Below are 18,767 nucleotides of genomic sequence, written 5' to 3'. Positions count from 1 at the left end.
ATTGCAAAAAGTTAAAATACCTCTGTGATGATCCAAAACAGAGATTTTGAACCTCCATTCCATTTTCCTTGCTTTCTTACTTAAGTTTTTCCACTTGTTCTAAAGCATGACAAGGGACAATGACAACATAATCCTCTCAGTTTATATCTCTGGAACATTGAATATTATGAAACAGAGGCTTTCATGCTACAAGAAATAATATTTTAGCTCGGATCAGCTTTCTCTGAACTGGCCATGTCACCTATCTCACAGAGACAATAGGATTGTTCAGTTCAGAATGATACAGTTTGTTGTGATCACATTCAGTTCTACACTGAACCTCTATGTTTGTATTGCAATGAGTAAATGCAGATTCAAGATTAATACAGACCAGAACAGAGAGGGAGAACCCCAAGCCAAACATGAGTGGAAATGGCACTAATGCAAGAGAATTTTGCCCCTGACATCAGTCCTCCAAAGCTTGTTCTTGTAGGTGAAGTAGCTTAGAGCTTAAATATGCTTTTCAACCTCCCATGTGGAGCCCTAGGACAGCAAGATAGATTTTTCAGTTGACCAGCAGTCGGTGCAGTTGCTTTTCCTTAAGATTTGATGACTGTCTGTACAAGTCTTAGGGCTTCACAGCATGCAGTCTTAGCAAGATCTTTCCAGATGCAGAATTTCTGACCCAGCAGAAGAGAGCCTAGAAGAAAAATATAGATCAGTTAAAGGTTTCTACAGGGTTTCCTTGGCTAACATGAATCAATACTAAAACCATTTGAGCTATATCCCTCTGTGACTCTGAATATCAAACAGGAGATGCTCTACTGGGCATCAGTGCATGAGACATTCCCATTGTGCTGAAAGCTTTTGCAGAGGTGCTGACCCCTCTGCACAAAGCAGTGTTGGAACACCAGTGTTGTGGACATGCAGAGGTTGTACATACAAAGTAGCAACAACTTGTCTTTTCAGATAGACATAGTGATGACATCTGAACAGTTTGTGCCTCAAGCATATAAACCTGCTGAACTTTGGGCATACAAATGCCAATAAAATGGAAAAAAGTAAATGGAAGTTCTAAATCTTACAAAAAAATCAGATTAAAACTAAAAATTAACATTCCCCTATGTTAGAAAACTCCTGTGACTTGTCTTAATAAACTAAACAATAGACAACGGCATAATGAAGCTGAGGCAAGTAAACCTAGACGCTAGATACCTAGTGTGCTGTCGATAGACAGATTTCTGTAAATCTTCTTTTCCTCTCTAAGACTTCAGTAGACATGTACAATGCACATAGCTCAAATCTCCCTTTTTAAAAGTGGAGTTCTTGTTTTCCAGTTGTGCCTCAGATCAATTGTTTTATAAATTTTAGATGACTGAAGAACAACTTTAAAATAACCAGCCCTTGCCAAGGAAGAATTTTGTTATTATTCATTCATTTGGCATTCATTTGTTAGGGACTTAGAGGGAACTCTTCCATATTTCAAACAAGGCTATGTGAAAATCTTTTACCAATCTGAGCAATAAATAATTCTTACATTCATCATATATTTCCTTTGAGTGTTAGTAAAGAGACTTGAAACATTTCAAAAAGTATTCAAGTAAAATAATTTGGAAGTACAGTTTGACAAACCTAGAGTATAGTTGCCATCACAAATTTACAGATCTTAGTGTGTTCAGCAGAGGTATTTGTTTCAATTAGTCTCACAGTTACTAGCAGAGATTGAAACTTTCTTTCTGAAAGTTAATAATGACCTCAGGCCCTACACTTCTATTCATCTCATTGCACAAGACATTTCACGTCGTGCTCACTAGGGAAAAAATGTCATCTGGCTTACCAAGGATTGTCTTCATAATAGTGGCTGCTCGGTCATGAATTATCTCTTTAAAAGGTAGGTGCCAAATCTCTAATTAAGAAACGTACAAAAAGACTGTGACTTAAATACCCAATAGTAATAATAGTCCAGAGCACCAAATGCCTCTAAAGTTCTTTTTTGTTAAAAAAAAAAAAAAAAAAAAGTTCACATTAGATTTTAGTGGAATTTTATTGTTCTTTATGCTTGTGAGCCCCTCGTATATTGGCAATACCCTGTCCTGTCTCTGGTGTGCTCTCCCTGGAGCTCACAAGTGCCAGGCTGACACTTGAAGCACAGTGCAGACCTGCTTTACCAGCCAGATGCTCAGTGTAATTCATCTGCTGGAAGAGCTGTTTTCTACCACATGAGCCTTTATGTGCATCAGTTTGGAATATAAATGTTTATGTTCTAGAATACGAGCGGCCAAATGTCATTTTTGGCTACAGCTCACTGCAGTTATTTTTTTGCAGCATCTGGGCTAAGCACTATAGAGCCTGGTATTTGAGTTATGTGCACTGATTGGATTTTGGTTCTGGGTAATCACTAACATTAAAGAAGTAACTTTTGGTGCAATGCAGCTCTGATGATGTTGTAATTTAAAAATTTAGTAAGGAGACAGCTCTTACTCTCCTTTCTCTGCTCATCCCCTTTTCTTCATAAGCTGCAATGTATATTAACTGTAACTACTATAAACATTGCACTTTATTACACACAGCTTAACATAAAATTGTTCTGTGAGAATATTTATTAGTTGAGACAGTAGCATTCAAAAATCTCTCTACCTGGCTTTCTTGCTACCAATTTCCTTCATTCAAAGATTTTGTGCACAAATTATAATTCTTTATTTAATCTTGTACTAAGTTGTCTCTCTGTTCCCCTCCAATTTGGATGCAGCATGTGGACACACATATTTTCAGGCGGGGATCCTAAGCCTGCAAAATGAGGGAGGAGGGAATAAATATATCTTCTGGTGAAACTTCTTGATGTTGCAGTTCCGCCTTTTGGGCTCTATGGACTTGATAGATAAGTCTTATTTGTGCTGGACTCAGGTATCTGTCATGGATGCCAGGAATTTCCAAATTATTTTGGATCTTTATATTTTTTTCTGCTTTAAACTTCTGACCAATGAGAACAAAATTAGCAACATACAGGTTTTGTCAGAAATAAGTGAAACAGTCCTTTATTTATTTCAACAGAATTAATTTTTGTTTACAAATGTCTAGATCAACATCTTTTCTAAAAATAAACACTGGTAAATCTTCAAATAAAATAGCAAATCACAAGTGACAAAGCCTCCAAGTCATGTCTTTCAGTGTCAGGGAAGTTTATTACAAGTCTTGGGTCAACCTGCATTTACCTTTGAGTGAAAGTGTTTGACAGAGCCTGTATTCTTTAGATCAGCTGGACATTTGTGCAGTTGCACTTCAGTTATGTGAATGATTCTCATATTAGCTTTCAAGTAATGGAATTTATTCAACCCAAAGAATTCCATTGTGAAATATTCTTAAAAGATCTTAGATACGGTGAGTGTCAGAGAAGAAATAGGAGCCAATAACTCAGAAGACAGCATGATTCAGTAAACACAGCATGAAACTAGAACTCTAAAGACTCCAACCTTTTGGCTCTCTGGCTGGCTTATTAACTGCCACACACCTTTAAAAGCCTTAACTATCACGCTAAAAAGCCTTCTGGGTTGCCTGAGACCATTATACCAGTGCTTCAGGGCCTGCGTGGGCTCCACATTGACAGCTGCCTAATTTAATGTCTCTGGTCTGACAGCCAAAACCTTTCACAGGGTCCCTGGCCATCTGAGAGATTGCTTCTCAGCCATTGATCAAAGCCTCCTCAAACACATCTTGGGAACAAAGTGGGGAGTACCAGTGGGGGGGCTGGTAGCTGTGGGAAACTGAACTTTCCCAGGAGCTGGAGATAGCAAAGTTCATCCCTAAAGGAGAGGAAAACGAGCATTGAATTCCTCGATGTTAAGAGAGAAATGTGTGGACAGTGTATTTGAGGGAGATACTTTACCCCTCAATGGCCAAGCTACATATCTGCCAAGCAGAAATCACAGTAAACTCATGCCTGAAAAAACACTGATCTAGGAAGCACTTTATGTGCACTTTATGTATTTGTAACAATTATTTACTCACTCCATAGATGCATCTCTGACACTGGCCTCACAAAAAAGAAGTGCCAAGAACAACTTTTCAAAGTGAACTCTCAGTGACTGAATATAGCAGTATTTTTATCTGAAATACTAGATACAAGCAATTACAAATATCAGAACAATAACATGATTATGATTTTTCTGATGATTTAAAATGTCAGCATTAAGTACTGTATTTAGATGCACAGGCTACCAAGTCAATAGTTTACTTCACTGAAAAAGAGGTATTGTTCCACCCCTGTAATGGAGCATAACAGTCTTAATTTCTTATTTTGTCCTCAAAATCGGTGGTTATGGAACAAAGAAAAATTTAATGTGCCATAAACTTAGCAGACTGTGCAAGAAGTTTTTATGTCTAGAAATTTCAGCCTCAATGTATCTCCATAAGGAATGATACAACTACGAGAAAGAAAATATATTTTTTTGGCCTAAACTGATTGACAGATGACTTTTTTAGATGTATCTGATTCTCTAGTTATCTCTTTTTATTCTTCTTGTTACCTGTTTTAACTGAGAAATATCTTCTCCTTTTTTATTTCTCTATGTTGTTCATGTTTTCATGAAAATATGCCAGCAAATATCAATCACCATTTATATAGGTTTATTTAAGTATTCACTTTCAATTATTTGATTTATACTACAAATTTTAGATATGCTCCAAAAGCAATGTATCGAGTATCCACATATGAGGAAAGGAAAGCTCCAGAACAGTCTGAAGGAGATTCATATAGTTCATTTAGATATTTTCTTGTGCTAAAAAAATTATCAGTTCATATGCCTTGCTAAACTTCAAATTCCATTCTGATGCTTTTCTCATGTCTTTGAATTATAGGAATAATATCTCCTTTATAAGCAGGAGTACAATGGTACATCTTCCATTGTGTTATGGAAATGTTCACCCCTCCTTCTCAAAAGGATTTAGATGTATGGCCACAAAGCCCACTCTGGTGCTTCCATGACCACCATGAGCAATAGAGCTCTTGTGGTCAAGTGTCTTCTCCTTATCAAGGACCTGCACTCTGGGGAGACCTTTGGGCAGCAGAATAAAAGTGTAGTGTGCTGTGCTGGTGGACTGGGTGAGCACAGAAGTGACAGTGAGCTTTTGATACATGGGGAGGGGACCCTGTCTCAGACACTGTGTGCAAGAGTTCCTCTAGGATGAGGCACTGCCCTCACTGTGTGGACAGGGAAGAGGCATTTCTTCCCACAGACCACATCTCTCAGCCGCAGCAGCCTCAATTCACGTCATTGCCTCAGTTGTGTCTGATTTTCCCCACTGTACTTGGTGAATCAGCTCCAACTTATGCTAATGTCAGGCTCAGTTTTATAAATATTTATGCAGGTAAGCACATTTGTTCTTCTGTTTGCACTGCTGGGTCCCTTCTCCTGAGACAAAGTGTTGTTAGTAGTGGAGAAAGCACAAACCTTTGTTAAAGGGTAAATGTATTACCATATAAAATATAAATAATGAGCACAGTGTTTGATTTTCAGTGTCTAAACCAGTCCCCATTGAATTTTATGTTCTTTGCCATTTCTGCAAGCTGGCAGCAGGCTGTAGGCACTGAAATTCCTTGGTATTTTCATTGTATTTAGCACTATCCAAATATTGACCTGTCTGCCTTTACCATTGCACATCTTTGAACGAAACAAAGAACCACCACTCTGAAAAATACTGGAATAGCCTGACTTAGGACACACTTTGAGCCTGATTATCTTTTATTCAGTCATGGGTCTCAGGAATGCAAAACTGAGTGTTCTTACTTCATTATCAAAATGAAAATTTGGTTTGATGTCAGTACGTAGTATCAAGATCCAGTTGATTGACACGCATTTAAGACAGGATATAGAATATTTTTTCATCCTGACATGCTGTTTCTCCTTCATAATACCTTTAGCTATATTCAGGCTTTTCCATTTCTGATATGGCTGTGGTGCAAGTCCACTAACATTTAGCAGAAGGTTGTTTGTACAGTTTCTTACTCAGTGAATCTTCCACTCTTCAAGGATACAAGGAGCTTCTAGGATAAACAAAAGCACCCTCATGTAGGAAAAACAAAATAAATGCCTCCATGATTTTAAAGAATGGAATTGACCTAGCTTAAAATATTGCTTTTAGGGACTGGTAATATTCTCCATTCTGCTCAAGAGAATCACTTGAGTGGATCTAACAGAGTACACCCAAGGGACCAGCACTTGCTAATGTGGAGCTATTCCTTCTCCTCTCACCTAGGATTTCAGCTGATTTGAAAGGACTCGATTAAAAGAACTCATTTGGGAATGTGCTAAAAGCAAGTCACTGAAGCAGTGCTCACCTAAATACAGCTTTTCCCAAGAGGGTGAGCACCTTGTGTTTGTCAAAGTGTTTACAACAAGCTGCACTGCTGAAGTATGGGTTCTGCTGCATTTAGTTTAATTATATTTCCTGCTTATTTGTCAAGTCAGGACTGTAAAATGCCATCCTGCAGTGACAAGTAAGGACAGAAACACTAAGCACCACTCAGATGCCTGGGACTCATCCGTGAAGTTTGGTGTATCAAGCTTTCGGGTGAGCTTTTAAGTTCAAATCTTTAGCCGTGTTGTTTACTGTTGTTTTACTGCCAGTGCTAATAATAACAAACTGAAAATTTCACTAGTTAGTGGGCATTGCTAAACAAAAAATGGCTCTGATTAAAAGCATTTGCTGGCATCTCGCCTGCTGAGTTGAGGAAGCAGCCAAAGTGTTGATTGTTATTTACTGTGTGAAGCCACACATGCTGGATGTGAGCCAGTTCCTTTATTTCTGCTTGTTTTCCTCTGAAACTGGCACAGCAAGTAGGGGGTGGAAAGAAGCTTTTGTTCATTAGAGTATCCTCCAGTGGGAGGCTTAAAATGTGGTACATCTTTGCTGTGCCACAGGGAAATATTATTTTATCTCTTCTACAGGTGGCTAAGTAGAAGCAAGTTTTGTGTTTTACCTGATGAGACAAAGCTTGAAAAGAGTTTTTACATGTATTCACCAATGGATTTCAAAGGAGATGCTGCCAAATCAAAACTGCCACAACATTCCTAGAAATGTAGACTGTTGCCACTGAGCTATAAAATGAGATACAGCTCCTGTGAAAGAAATGAAAATGCAACAACCTGAGGTGTTCCCTCTGTGAGTCTTTAGCTGAAGTAATCCTACTGTACTTTAAGTTAAGGAGGAAAGATTGAAAGGAAAGTTGTCCCTTTAGACCCAGTAACTAGTGCTCTCTATTTGGGTCTGCCTTCTTTCTTTTGAGTCTTATAAAACAGCTTAAGCTTTACACTGGTAACCAAATAGGCAAATTCATCAGAAGATTTAAGGGTAAGGACAAAAGACTTTCTGAGGCAACTGTCCTCAACTGTTCCTAACCATTTCCCTAACCATTCCTTGTATGTCTTTCACCCCATGCTGCTTCTATAAAGACTGGAGAAAATATTTTTTTTCCACCGTCACTATTAGCTCTCTAGACCCACAACTATATTCAAGGAAGCAAGACTACAGTAAGTTTGTTTGTGTTCTGATCTATAAGGATTGATTCTGCAATAAATGAAAATAAGAGCAAATTATCTTAGGGAGATATTTTGGGCCCTCTTGAAGAAAATAAATCTGATCCAAGATATAATTTTGGTTACACATATTTCATCATTCATCACTTTCTTTGTTACAACAGCTTTCTATATGATGGAATGGAAGTTATTTCTAAAAATGCAAACCAAATATTTTTTTCGATAAAGCGGTACTGTGAAAGTGATTTTTTATGGCCCACTCCTGAGAAAACTAGCATGAGAAATCAAATTAAAAAAAAAAAAGAAAACCAAGAATTATTTAAATTTCAATAGACAGGTGCTTAAATTAATAGCTGTCCCTTTCCTAGTAACACTAAATATAGAAGTGAAAATTGAAGTTAAAAACACCAGTGGTTTTCAATATAATTGAGTTGAACATAGATTCTTTATTAGAGAAAATGAGTGAAAATCCACCAAACTAGAAATAGATCATTATAAATCTATTCATATGTAGAACATATATTGTTATACATACTGGGAACAATATTCCACAGATGAAGAGCATATTAACTCTGGCCTTAAATTTTTCATAAAAACTAATTTCCAGTAGTGTAATAAATAAAAATTTAAAACCCTCACACCACATTTTATTTTGAGCTTTTACAATTTCTGCTCTCTGAGTATCTTCATGTTAATATACTGGGACTCAGCTCTCCTATGAAGTAGGAAAGGCTTTGAGCCAGTACTCTTGACTGGGCACCTGATGCACCTGTGTTCAAAATTGTCCTTTACCCATCCCTTCCATGGCAGTCTCTGCTCTTGTCTCTGCATGCTTCTTGATAATGAACAGCAGCTCCTTCAGCAGCCTTTCAGAAGAAAGGCAGGTAAGGTCTGGACTTGTTCCATTATAGCGTAGGCCTGGGCAGACTCCAAAATGATAGGTGTAAAGAGAGAATAAAACAAATTGTCATCCTTTGTGAGTAGTTAGAGACACTCTCCCACCAATCATCCTCCCAGTGCTTTGACAAACTGGCTTTTACAGTAGGCAAACAGCAAAGCTCAAGGAGAACACAGAGCTGGGTGAATAATGTAACTGCCTGCTCAAAAGAGCCAAGGCAGGTATCTCTTCTGTAGTCACTGCAATTACCTCATATGTGCACTGGTTTCCTAAAAACCTCCTCAAAGCTCCCATTTGATGTGCTGACATGTTGAATGATAAACCTATACAAAGGAAACTAAATGTTTCTGTCCTTCAGGTAGTTTAAAAAAGAGGTGTTTAAATGCAGGAGCCCAAATACTGACAGTGCAGCAGTCCAGGAGGCACCAGTTCAAAGAAGCTGATCAGAGAAATTACTGTCTAGAATAGAGTACAAAGACATGGGGGTTTTCCTTTTAGGTCATAATTGAAGCAACCCCTTGACATTTTACCAAAACCTAATGGACAATACTTAGCTTGTATTTCCACCTCTGCAAGTTTGTTGCTCTCTCGGGGACGTCTAGGGCAGGAAAACAGCAGCTACTTAAAGAAAAAGAAAATAAAAAAGGAGCATTATATAGTTGTCTGTGATTTCTTAAAATCTGTATTAATGAGAAAAAGTATTTTGAACTGTCTGACTATTCCCAGATTTTTTTCCAGTCTTAATTTCTAGTGCTTTGTTCAGCCACATTGCAAATATTTCAAGAGAGAGGTTTTTCTCTGAATTAGGTTTCTGAGACTGCTTCACAGGCTAGTGCATGGCATCTCTTTTAAGCCTATCTTTTGAGATTTTTTTAGTACTACACTTGTTTTCTTTTTAACAACTTCAAAATCTTCTCTCCCCCAGACATCTCATTTTGTTTGCATCATCTGCTTTGAAGTCCTGCTAGAGTAAGTTCACTTTTATTAGCTGCTGCAGGATTTTTACCCTGCTCTTGGTGTTTCTTCGATGTTGGGCAGTAGTGTGATCAGCACTCCAGAAGTGCCATGCAGCCCCTTTTCACAAAGATAATTTCTAATATGTGTTCTGTGGCTTTTATGAAATAATCCAGTACCAAAAGTGAACCCTGTAATCTAAGAGTATTTTCAGGACAGAAAATTAATCACACTTTCTCTCACTTCAAAATAAATAGGTGATGAAATCTATTCCTGATGAATATAGCATGGACAAGTTTATTTATATTTGCTCCCAGGAAACTAATTACAAAATTACAAATTTATTTGGTTTTAAATTTACAATAAATTACAAATTTATTTATTCTTGATATGCAGCTCTAAGGTAGGTCAAAATTTCAGTTTAGCCCTGTTGGTATTTGGTAAATACATCTTTAATTCTAAAAGTATTCCCAAGTAAAATAGCTACAATACTCATGAATTAATGTATTGAATTATAGAAACTATTAAATCAAATGAATGAAATAATTACATTTCTTAGGGGGAAGTATCTGGTCAGATTCAACAGCATGAACAAGAAGGAGGCTGAAGGCATATTCCTAGAAGGCACATGCACATAGAGCTTATAAGTACATGCAAAAAGAGAAGATATTTAAATCAATGGATGTGAACATGTATCTAAAATGAAGCAGTATGAAAACTGAAACAGCAGAGGCATCATGGGATGGGAAATTTGTCATGCAAAATTCTATAACTGAAAGATATTCAAAGTTGCCAAAACTCCAGCTTTATCCATCATTCAAAATTGTTATTCAGACAAAAGCCTGAGCTTTTAGTTTGTTTCTCCTTCATTCTCTTTTCTACGTTTCACTGTTTCTCTGGTTTTGTGTCTTCTTGGTTTGCCTCTTGTCTGAAAGGGATGTTGATTAGGTAGTAAAGAAGAATCACCTACTGCAGTATTTTAAAAAATACTGAAGGAGAGTTGTCTTAGACAGTATGAGGCTAAATAATTTACAGGGTTTGGAATGGTTCATAAGACCATGTGCTGGAGGTGTAATTTCCCAGTAGCGAAATTGCAAGCAAGAGAAATCATCAAAAGGCAGAATCATATTTATTATTCTTTGTCTGTCAGTTTATATTATTTTCTCTTTAAAGGAGAGAGAACTGGATCCAGTTCAAGTTGAACATTCCCTCCTTTTTATTCTCCAGAAGGAAAATCTAATACATTAATGCAATTTTAAAAGATTGTCAAGCAGAAATTTGCTGTAACAAAATAAATTATATTCAGATCAAGGAAAGAAAGAATATAGGAAATTGTTTAAATAACCCTCACATTTTTCTTTCAAACTATTTAATTATTTCCCTCTCTTTTATAAGAGTTTAATGAAAGGTTAGATAGATTTTTTTAATTAGAGTTGGTACAGTGGAAGAAGTCAGCAATAGTTTGACATAAAACCTTGGGGCGTACTTAACAATTACAATATTTAATCTCTTTCCCTGAACTGCACAAATCTCCTGATAAACACAATAAAGCCAGATTTATGAGTCAAGAAAAGTACAGTCATGGAGGTAAATCATGTTGGCCACCTATATTTTTAGAATGAAATAATTTGAGATCAGAAGTGTTCCCTGTCATGTAGAGTCTCAGAGGAAAGATGTGTGCTAAAGAAAGAAAAGTTTGAGCTGATATTTCTGGTAAATGTAATTTGCTAGCATCTCAGATTTTTAATGAATGTTCTTAAGACACCATTTCTACAGACCTTCAAGGATGGAAAAGGTAAAATATTGCTGGCAATGCTGTGGTAAAGAACAGAGGAAACTACAGAGGGACAAGATAGAGAAACTCAAAATGTCATTCCTGGCTCTGCTAATATATAAGTCTCTGAAGTATAGAATTCTCTGAGCCTGAAAGTAGGTTGCCTTTTCAAGCAATAATTCTTTCAAACAGTGTGATGAAACCAGAGCTTATTAAGCAACATAAAAAGAAGGACTGCCTTTAAAAGAGGTATGTAGATCATGTATTTCTCTAATGACAAAGGCTGCCAGCTTATTTTGACCTAAAAAATAATAAATTGCATAGATATTTGCAGAGTATCCTTAGTTCTCCTCTAACATCACAACATTTAAGTGCAGTCAGAAAATGGTACTCTCAGTCTTCAGAGCTTTAGAATAAGGACCCACAGATTTGGAATTGTTGGCATTTCCTGCAAAAAGGGGAGTGCATTCTTTGGAAAATTAGTATAGTTTGAATGTCTTTGTCAGCCAAGGAAAAGGGAAAAAAATTGTTTTACATGTTAATAAGCCATAGAGTTAGATGACCTTAAATGTGCATTTTATCATTCATTATTTATTAAGCTTCTGAGGAAAAAAAAAAAAAAAAGGCAACATTTGACCTATACAAATTCAAAAATACAGATTTTCTCTTTAATTCCTTCAAAATGTGCCCAGCTCTTTTTTTTTTTTTCTTGTCTGAACAAAAATTACCTGCAGAGCAGAAAGAAGCCACTACTTCTTTTTCTAAATTTCGAAATGCTGCATTGTTTTTTCACACTCACACCCATCTCAGGGTAAAGGCTGTTTATTCTTCCTCCTGCAGGTCTGGGAATGACATAGATCATATACATTATATGCTTGGAAGAGGAGGTTGTGAAATACTTTTGTTGCACTTTCTACATCGAATAACTATAATATTATTTCAATGAGTATCTGGAGAATCTGCTGATGTTTTCTTTATTGTGCTTTGAATCCAAGTAAAAATACTGCTCTTTTGCATGCTCTTATACAACTCCAGAAGGCTTCCCAAAGACAAGCAGCATAGTAGAATCATAACATCATAGAATCATCAAGGTTGAAAAGATGTCTGAAGTCATCAAGTCCAACCATTAACCCAGTACTGCCAAATCCACAAATAAACCATGTCCCCAAGTGCCACACCTACACGCTTTTAAATATCTTCAGGGATGGACTCAACCACTTCCCTGTGCAGCCTTTCAGTGAAGAAATTTTCCCTTATATCCAATCTGACCTTCCCCTGGGGGAACTTGAGGCCATTTCCTCTTGTCCTTTTGCTTGTTATTTGTAAACCTGTTAGAAACCATAGGGACAGTGGCCTAGCTGACTAGAGTCTTTTTGGATAGCTGATAAGAGAGATGTTTTAGAGTGCCCTCATACCCAAAGATGTGACGGACAGGGAGATGCCTCCTCAATTATGGATTGATCCTTACCTAATGAAGGGTGGAGGTTCATTTCACTGTTCCTCCCATTCCCCAAAGGCTTTGCTTCCAAAGGCAGTGTGGCCCAGCAGTCAGTAATTATTTCATCTTATTGAGACCTGAGCTCTAGCTCTGCCTGCATCAGTGACAGCCTTTGTGCCTAGGGACAAATAATTTTCTATGTGTATCTCTGACACTGATGCTTGTTTCTGGTTTTTCGATTAAACAGAATTCTTTCTTGCTATATGTTTGCATGTGCTTAATTATGCTGAAAAGCTAATTTAGCTAAGGATAATTGACATAAAAACATAATAATCCTCGACCTAAAGATCTGACATGCATTTCTCAGACAATGCATTTGACACTCAATTAGAGATTACACTATTTGTTTCTTAGCAGAAGGTGACAGAACTATGAATTTCTCAGTGGTTTTTATTTGATCTAATTGAAATACTATTTCTTCTCATAGGAAAAGTTGTTATTAAACTGGTAAAAGATGTTACACTACTCTTGATCTCCATTTCCAGCTATTAAGTTTCCTGTGTTTAGGACTAGGAGCACCTATGTTTGAGTCCTCAGTCCAAATAGCATGATAATAGTAAAAAATAAATGTATGAACCTTAAAACTAAATTTGCATTCTCTTCTTTTCCTTTGTTTCTAAATGTCTTTTTTTTTTAAAGAGCATACCTGGCTTTTTTCCCCCTTTTTGCATTAACGAAGGAATTAAGGCATAAAAGGAATGAAATACATTGCCCAAAGTCTTCTGCTCAGTCTGGGAAAATCAGGACTAGAAATCAGCTCTCTGGTCTTGGATATTTATGCTTGACTTAGTAAACAATTACAGTATTCCTTCTGCTTTTCCTACCTCTTTGCATAAGTCATTGGTTTAACCATCTTTATTCTTCTCCTTCACTTCCTTTCATTTTCTTTGTAGTCACTCTATTCAGAAACTTTCTACATATTCTAAGTTACATATTTAAATTTATGAAAAAGATGTAAAGACGCAGAAGGATCTTCAAGGTTTGAATAAGATCTTCAATGGCAGGGTCTTTTGAATTCATGGAATAGAACTCTTCCAGTAGAATATGACTGCATGTTCTATCACTGTGCTTACATTCCTGCTTGAATTCCATACCATGCAAATGCTGATTGCAGCTGATGGAGTGACCACTCATGGCCCACAGGTGACACAACAGCACCACTCACTGCAGGACTGTGGTTGCTGCCCATGTGTATCACTCAGGTCTCAAATGAAGTTGAGATCAACGCTATAGAAGGAGTTTTTGTCTCATGGGAACTCTTTAGGAAGATACTTCAGTGTCATAATGTGCATTAATATTTGGTTGAAAGTGCAAAGTCACACGTTTTAGTATGTCAGTCACACACATTGTGGATGGTGTCCTGAACACATCAGCTGAGTGGACCGGACTGGATGGTATTCATTTCTTGTCATTTACTTTTTTCCAGGAATGCCCCAGTGGTGTTGTCAATGAAGAAACCTTCAAAGAGATTTACTCTCAGTTCTTTCCACAGGGAGGTAAGTACTTGGCAGACATAATGAGTATTGCAGTATGTCTGTTAGTTCCCAAGTCTGACAGAAGAGCCTCTGGTTCAAATTAACAAGATTGTTCCCTCAAGCTCTGTCTGAGCTCATGGGGTACTTCCTTGATAGTTGGACACATTTTTAAGTCTGTATTTCTGAATGAAATGCAATGGTATCTACATGAAATCAGTCTTCTGTTATGAAGTTACTACCTGTGCTTGGGTACCATTAAAAAACAAGTTTCTCTGAGTAGGTTATTTTTCTTTAGGCTTTCTAAAAATTCTTGCCCATTCTTTTACTCAAAAAACCCTTTCACAGTAGGAGGAACTGTAGGAGGCACTGCAGGAACCCTCTCATATCAATAGCAGAACCCCCCTTTAATTCTATGGGATTTCTTTTTTTAAATGCTAACCCTGATTTCAATTAATTGATTTCCAGGAGTTTTGTTATTTTTTTATTTCCATTATCTTTTAGTGCAATGAAGATAACTCAAAAATGTGTAACAGTTCAGGTTTTTTTTTTCCTTGAACCTCAGATTTCTTTTAATTTGAATTTTTCCCTCTCTTTTCTTCCTCTTGCATTTGCTATTCAGTTACCCCTCTTCATATTCTCCTACAACCCTTCAATCCCACCTCTGCAGCTTCTCCCAGAGCTCTTAAGATTTGTGTATTTCTCTGCAACTGTTCAGAACTCCTGCTTTTCATTTTTCATTTAACAACCCATATTAATTGGTAGGAACAAAATATCTCCTCATTAGTTTTATTTTGAATAAAGACCTAGAGGGTAAAGAGCAGCTTTCAGTGCAGATTACCATCTCTGAAATCATTAAGAAGTAGGCACACTCAATAGAAATGAACAAAGGCTAGAAGGGTTGACCTGCCTACTGATTGTTTCTCTATGTAAGCTTTTAGACCAAGCTAACAATTACAGTTTGAAATATTATATTTTGTAGTTACCCTTGGGTAGTTACCCTTGGGTAGTGAAAAAAATTCTCTCAATGTGATTTACAACACCTTTGCTACACTTAATAAAAAAAAAATCTATCATATTTCCTATTGTTACACCCAGATTTTTTATGGGCAAAGAGAAAGCACACCTGTTCCAAAAAGTGAAGTCAAAAGATATTGTGAGAGTAAATGTAACCTTAAAAGACTAATCTTTATTAGTCGAGACCTAGTTGATACAGAGAAGAAAAACTATTAATGTAGTTAAAATAGATATATATGGAATGTCCAATTTCTACCCCTATTCCTGGTGTTAATGCTGATCCTTCTGCTCCTCTGGCATTTAGGGCAGTGGCATCCTTTGGAGGAGGAGGTGAGAACTGCAGTGGAATGTCTAGTTAAGAAAGCAGACTGAGTTCTTAAATTTTCGAGTGTCTTGTCAAAATAATGTGTCCAGCTGAGGCTTTTAAATAATGATTTTATGTATGTCCCAGTATTAAAGAGGAAAAAAGAATCTTGAAAATTTTCCCCAAATTAAAACACGTAGGTCTGTGCTCCAATTGTCTGTGTGATGAAAAACCAGGTACAACACCATGTATCATTATGACAATTCATACATTCAATACATAATTCATATCTGAACAAACAAAATTATGTCTATAAGATTTTAAGCTTCAGGGCAACCAAAGAAATTTTTCAATGTCATCCAGCAAGTCACTTCCTCAAGCAATGTCCAAGACTGTCCAGGACAAGGTACAGAAGGATTACAAATAGGACAAGGTGTTACAAGAGTAACAAAGGAAAGGAAATGACACTGGATTGCAGTAAAAGCAATGCATTTTAAAAGGCAAAAGTAGCTTTGTAAAAAGCTCTCCATGACAGAAAGGGCACTCCAGGAACTTCTTTTTAGATTCACTGCCATACAGGTGAATGAATATACTCCCGGCATTTTTGTAGTCGATCACCTGAAATGCAAGTTTGGATTTTTCTTCAGCCAAGTAGGTCATGGATAAGAATCCACACACTGAATAATTATTACACTCCTTCATCACTTCTGAACAAATTAAATCATGCTTGTAGTTTAATAAGTCATACTCTTCCATGTGTAATGATTACTGTTTTTTGCCTCTGATATTTAAAATGCTTTGATGGTGTTTTTCAAGGGAATTCTGATTTAAGAGCTGTTCCTATCTCAACCTGTTAAAATAGCAAGTTTGCCTACTAGTTATGACATCAGATCCTTGGAAAGAAATTGTATTTAATTTTAAAAGTTAAGATTTTGTCTAAAATTAATAATGTTAAAGATTTAGGGGGGGAAAGGGGGAAATTAGACTAAGTAGCTTTAATTAAAAGACTAGCGTGCCTCATCCTGCTGTGGTTTTGAAGGCAAAATTTCAGACCAGAATTGCTTGAGCAAGCAACTCTGAAAAGGCTTTTGATTTATTTTTTTCAGAGGGGCTACCAGAAAAAATATTTTTCAACTAGGGACATTTTTTTTCATATACCATCATACAAAAAAAAAAGTAGTATATTATATCATGTATGGGCAAAAAAAGTAAAATCCCTTTATATTTTCTGCACACCTACAGAAAAGAACCAGGAATATTTCAGATGTTTTTAAGAAATGGGTGCCAAGTGAATAGGAAGGTATTTAAAATTCCTTTCACAGTAATTATACCTCTATAACCCATTTTTTCCTAGAAGATGATTTGCATAGTATATTCTGTTGCACAACAGAAGTCTCAGTAGATTATAGAAAATATGACTATTAAAATGCTAAATATTACCTGTAGTCAACAAATTTACATTTTTCAGCTAAAGTGTAAATGTATCTGCCAAGCTGTGCTTAAGCAATTACAGTGGTTACTGGACACATGGAGGAATGAATGACACTCTCAAATAGTGGTGGTGGGGATTTAATTCTCTGAAAACGTGTTAACAGATGGGTTTTAAAGATTGCAGTTTTTTCTTGTTATGATTATTTCACATCATAATAAATAAACATATTGAAGTAAGACTAGAGAATTTTCTTACAAATATCAGGTCTGAATCTGTGACGCACAAAACTTTGAGTTTTGTTACATTTGGTTCCTCGGAGTTAAGGTGGCATTTAAGCTGAGTGTCGCAAGACTATTGCTCAGTTCAGTACAAAACAGTATTTTAGGCTGTGAAAAATAAAGTTTTGCAGGATTGATATAAAAGGTAAAATGGTTTAGTGCCAAGAAATCAGAAAATGGCATTTCAGCATTGATCAAGATTTTCCATGAGAGGGAAAAGTTTGTTCTGCAAAAGGGACACTGATTTCATAACACTTTGCCCTTTATTAATAATTTGTGCAGTTAATGCTAATTAGCCTAAAATTATTGTAAACATATGAGGTAGAAAGGGAAAAGTGAGTATTAAAAGTAAACAAGCCCTCATCCTTCATTAATTTGCACGATTTTTGAGGGAAGGAAAAACACTGATGACAGCTGACTTCCCTTAACCCCAGCAGCTGCTACCTCAAATCCAGAGGGCTGTCTCTGGATGAGTGCTCTCCTCACAATATATTACTCCTGCAGCAGGTTGTTCCTTTTAGAAGGCATTCAGTGGAAATAGAAAGATGCATATTTACAAAAGTTACAGTCTTGACAGATTTATATTCATGTTGTCTTGTGTTTCTGAAATGAGTCAATATGCACTGGGGAGGAGGTTTGGAAAGTATGCAAATAGGGAATGGATCGTTTGTTTAAGGTCATCTTTCAGAGTCTCACTGACCATTTAGTGAGTCACAGCCAATTTTTCCAAGCCCTAATGCCACGATCATGGGAATTCAGCAGCAAGGCAGCTTTAAGAATCTGCTTGTCAGGAGAGGATTTCCTCTCACCTGTGGGTGAGTACAGAACCTGACAGTGGCAGCAGCTTTCTGACAAGATCAGCTTCAAGCAGGGGAGCAGATCTGTGTGCAGAGCAAAACCAGCGCACGCGGTACAGTGCGGGCGGTGTCTGCTTCCTTCATATTCCAGGAAGAGGTGAGCACATTCTTCACTGTGAGCATACGAGATGGATCCCCGTCACAGTCTGTTCCTGTTAAAACAGGTTGTTTCAGAGTACAATAATATGTCATCTTTGCTATTTGCTCAGGTATCAGTGATTAGCAAAGTCAAGAATAAAAATGAATAGAGATATTCCAGAACAGAATTTTTCATTTTTGGTTTCTCTGCACTTATAACTTATCCCTTCTCTCCTGCCGGAAAGAAAGTTTAAATTTCATTGGAAGGCTAGTCTTGCTATGAAATTTTGGTATCAAAATATATCTAATTATCAAATAGTTTTAATGGAATTAAATTAAATTTTATTAAATAAGATGCACTTACTGTGAATTTTTTTCTGCTTTAAATTTTAGATTCCACAACATATGCACATTTTCTGTTTAATGCATTTGACACTGATCACAATGGATCTGTAAGTTTTGAGGTAAGTGAGGCCACTGCTTATTTCTATAAACTTGATTGCTTTGCCATTCTTTATAATGAAGTTCAGTTCGGTGGCTGGCTCACATTAGGGAAAATTTAGCTGATGTGACTCAAGTTTCAAGTTTTTCCAATGTAATAACAAAAGTCATTACTTTATAGTTGTATATTCCATAATGGTAACTCAGACTGTGCTGCTACATAATATTTAAAAAAATCTGTCAATTTAAAAGG

The 18,767-nt window shown here is 36.6% G+C and overlaps 1 protein-coding gene across 10 annotated transcripts in view; it reads left to right on the top strand.

The window, feature by feature from the left end:
* The window catches only part of KCNIP4 (potassium voltage-gated channel interacting protein 4), a 397,111-nt gene that overhangs the window by 361,205 nt on the left and 17,139 nt on the right, over window positions 1–18,767 (top strand). For all 10 annotated transcript variants that reach the window (XM_068188786.1, XM_068188780.1, XM_068188781.1 and 7 more), the window contains 2 exons: window positions 14,062–14,131; window positions 18,467–18,537. In XM_068188786.1, the coding sequence (XP_068044887.1) occupies window positions 14,062–14,131; window positions 18,467–18,537 (141 nt within the window). The remainder of the gene's footprint in view (window positions 1–14,061; window positions 14,132–18,466; window positions 18,538–18,767) is intronic.

This window comes from Anomalospiza imberbis, chromosome 4 (assembly GCF_031753505.1).
Source record: "Anomalospiza imberbis isolate Cuckoo-Finch-1a 21T00152 chromosome 4, ASM3175350v1, whole genome shotgun sequence".
NCBI lineage: Eukaryota > Metazoa > Chordata > Aves > Passeriformes > Viduidae > Anomalospiza > Anomalospiza imberbis.
This window is presented reverse-complemented; position numbering and strand designations above follow the sequence as displayed.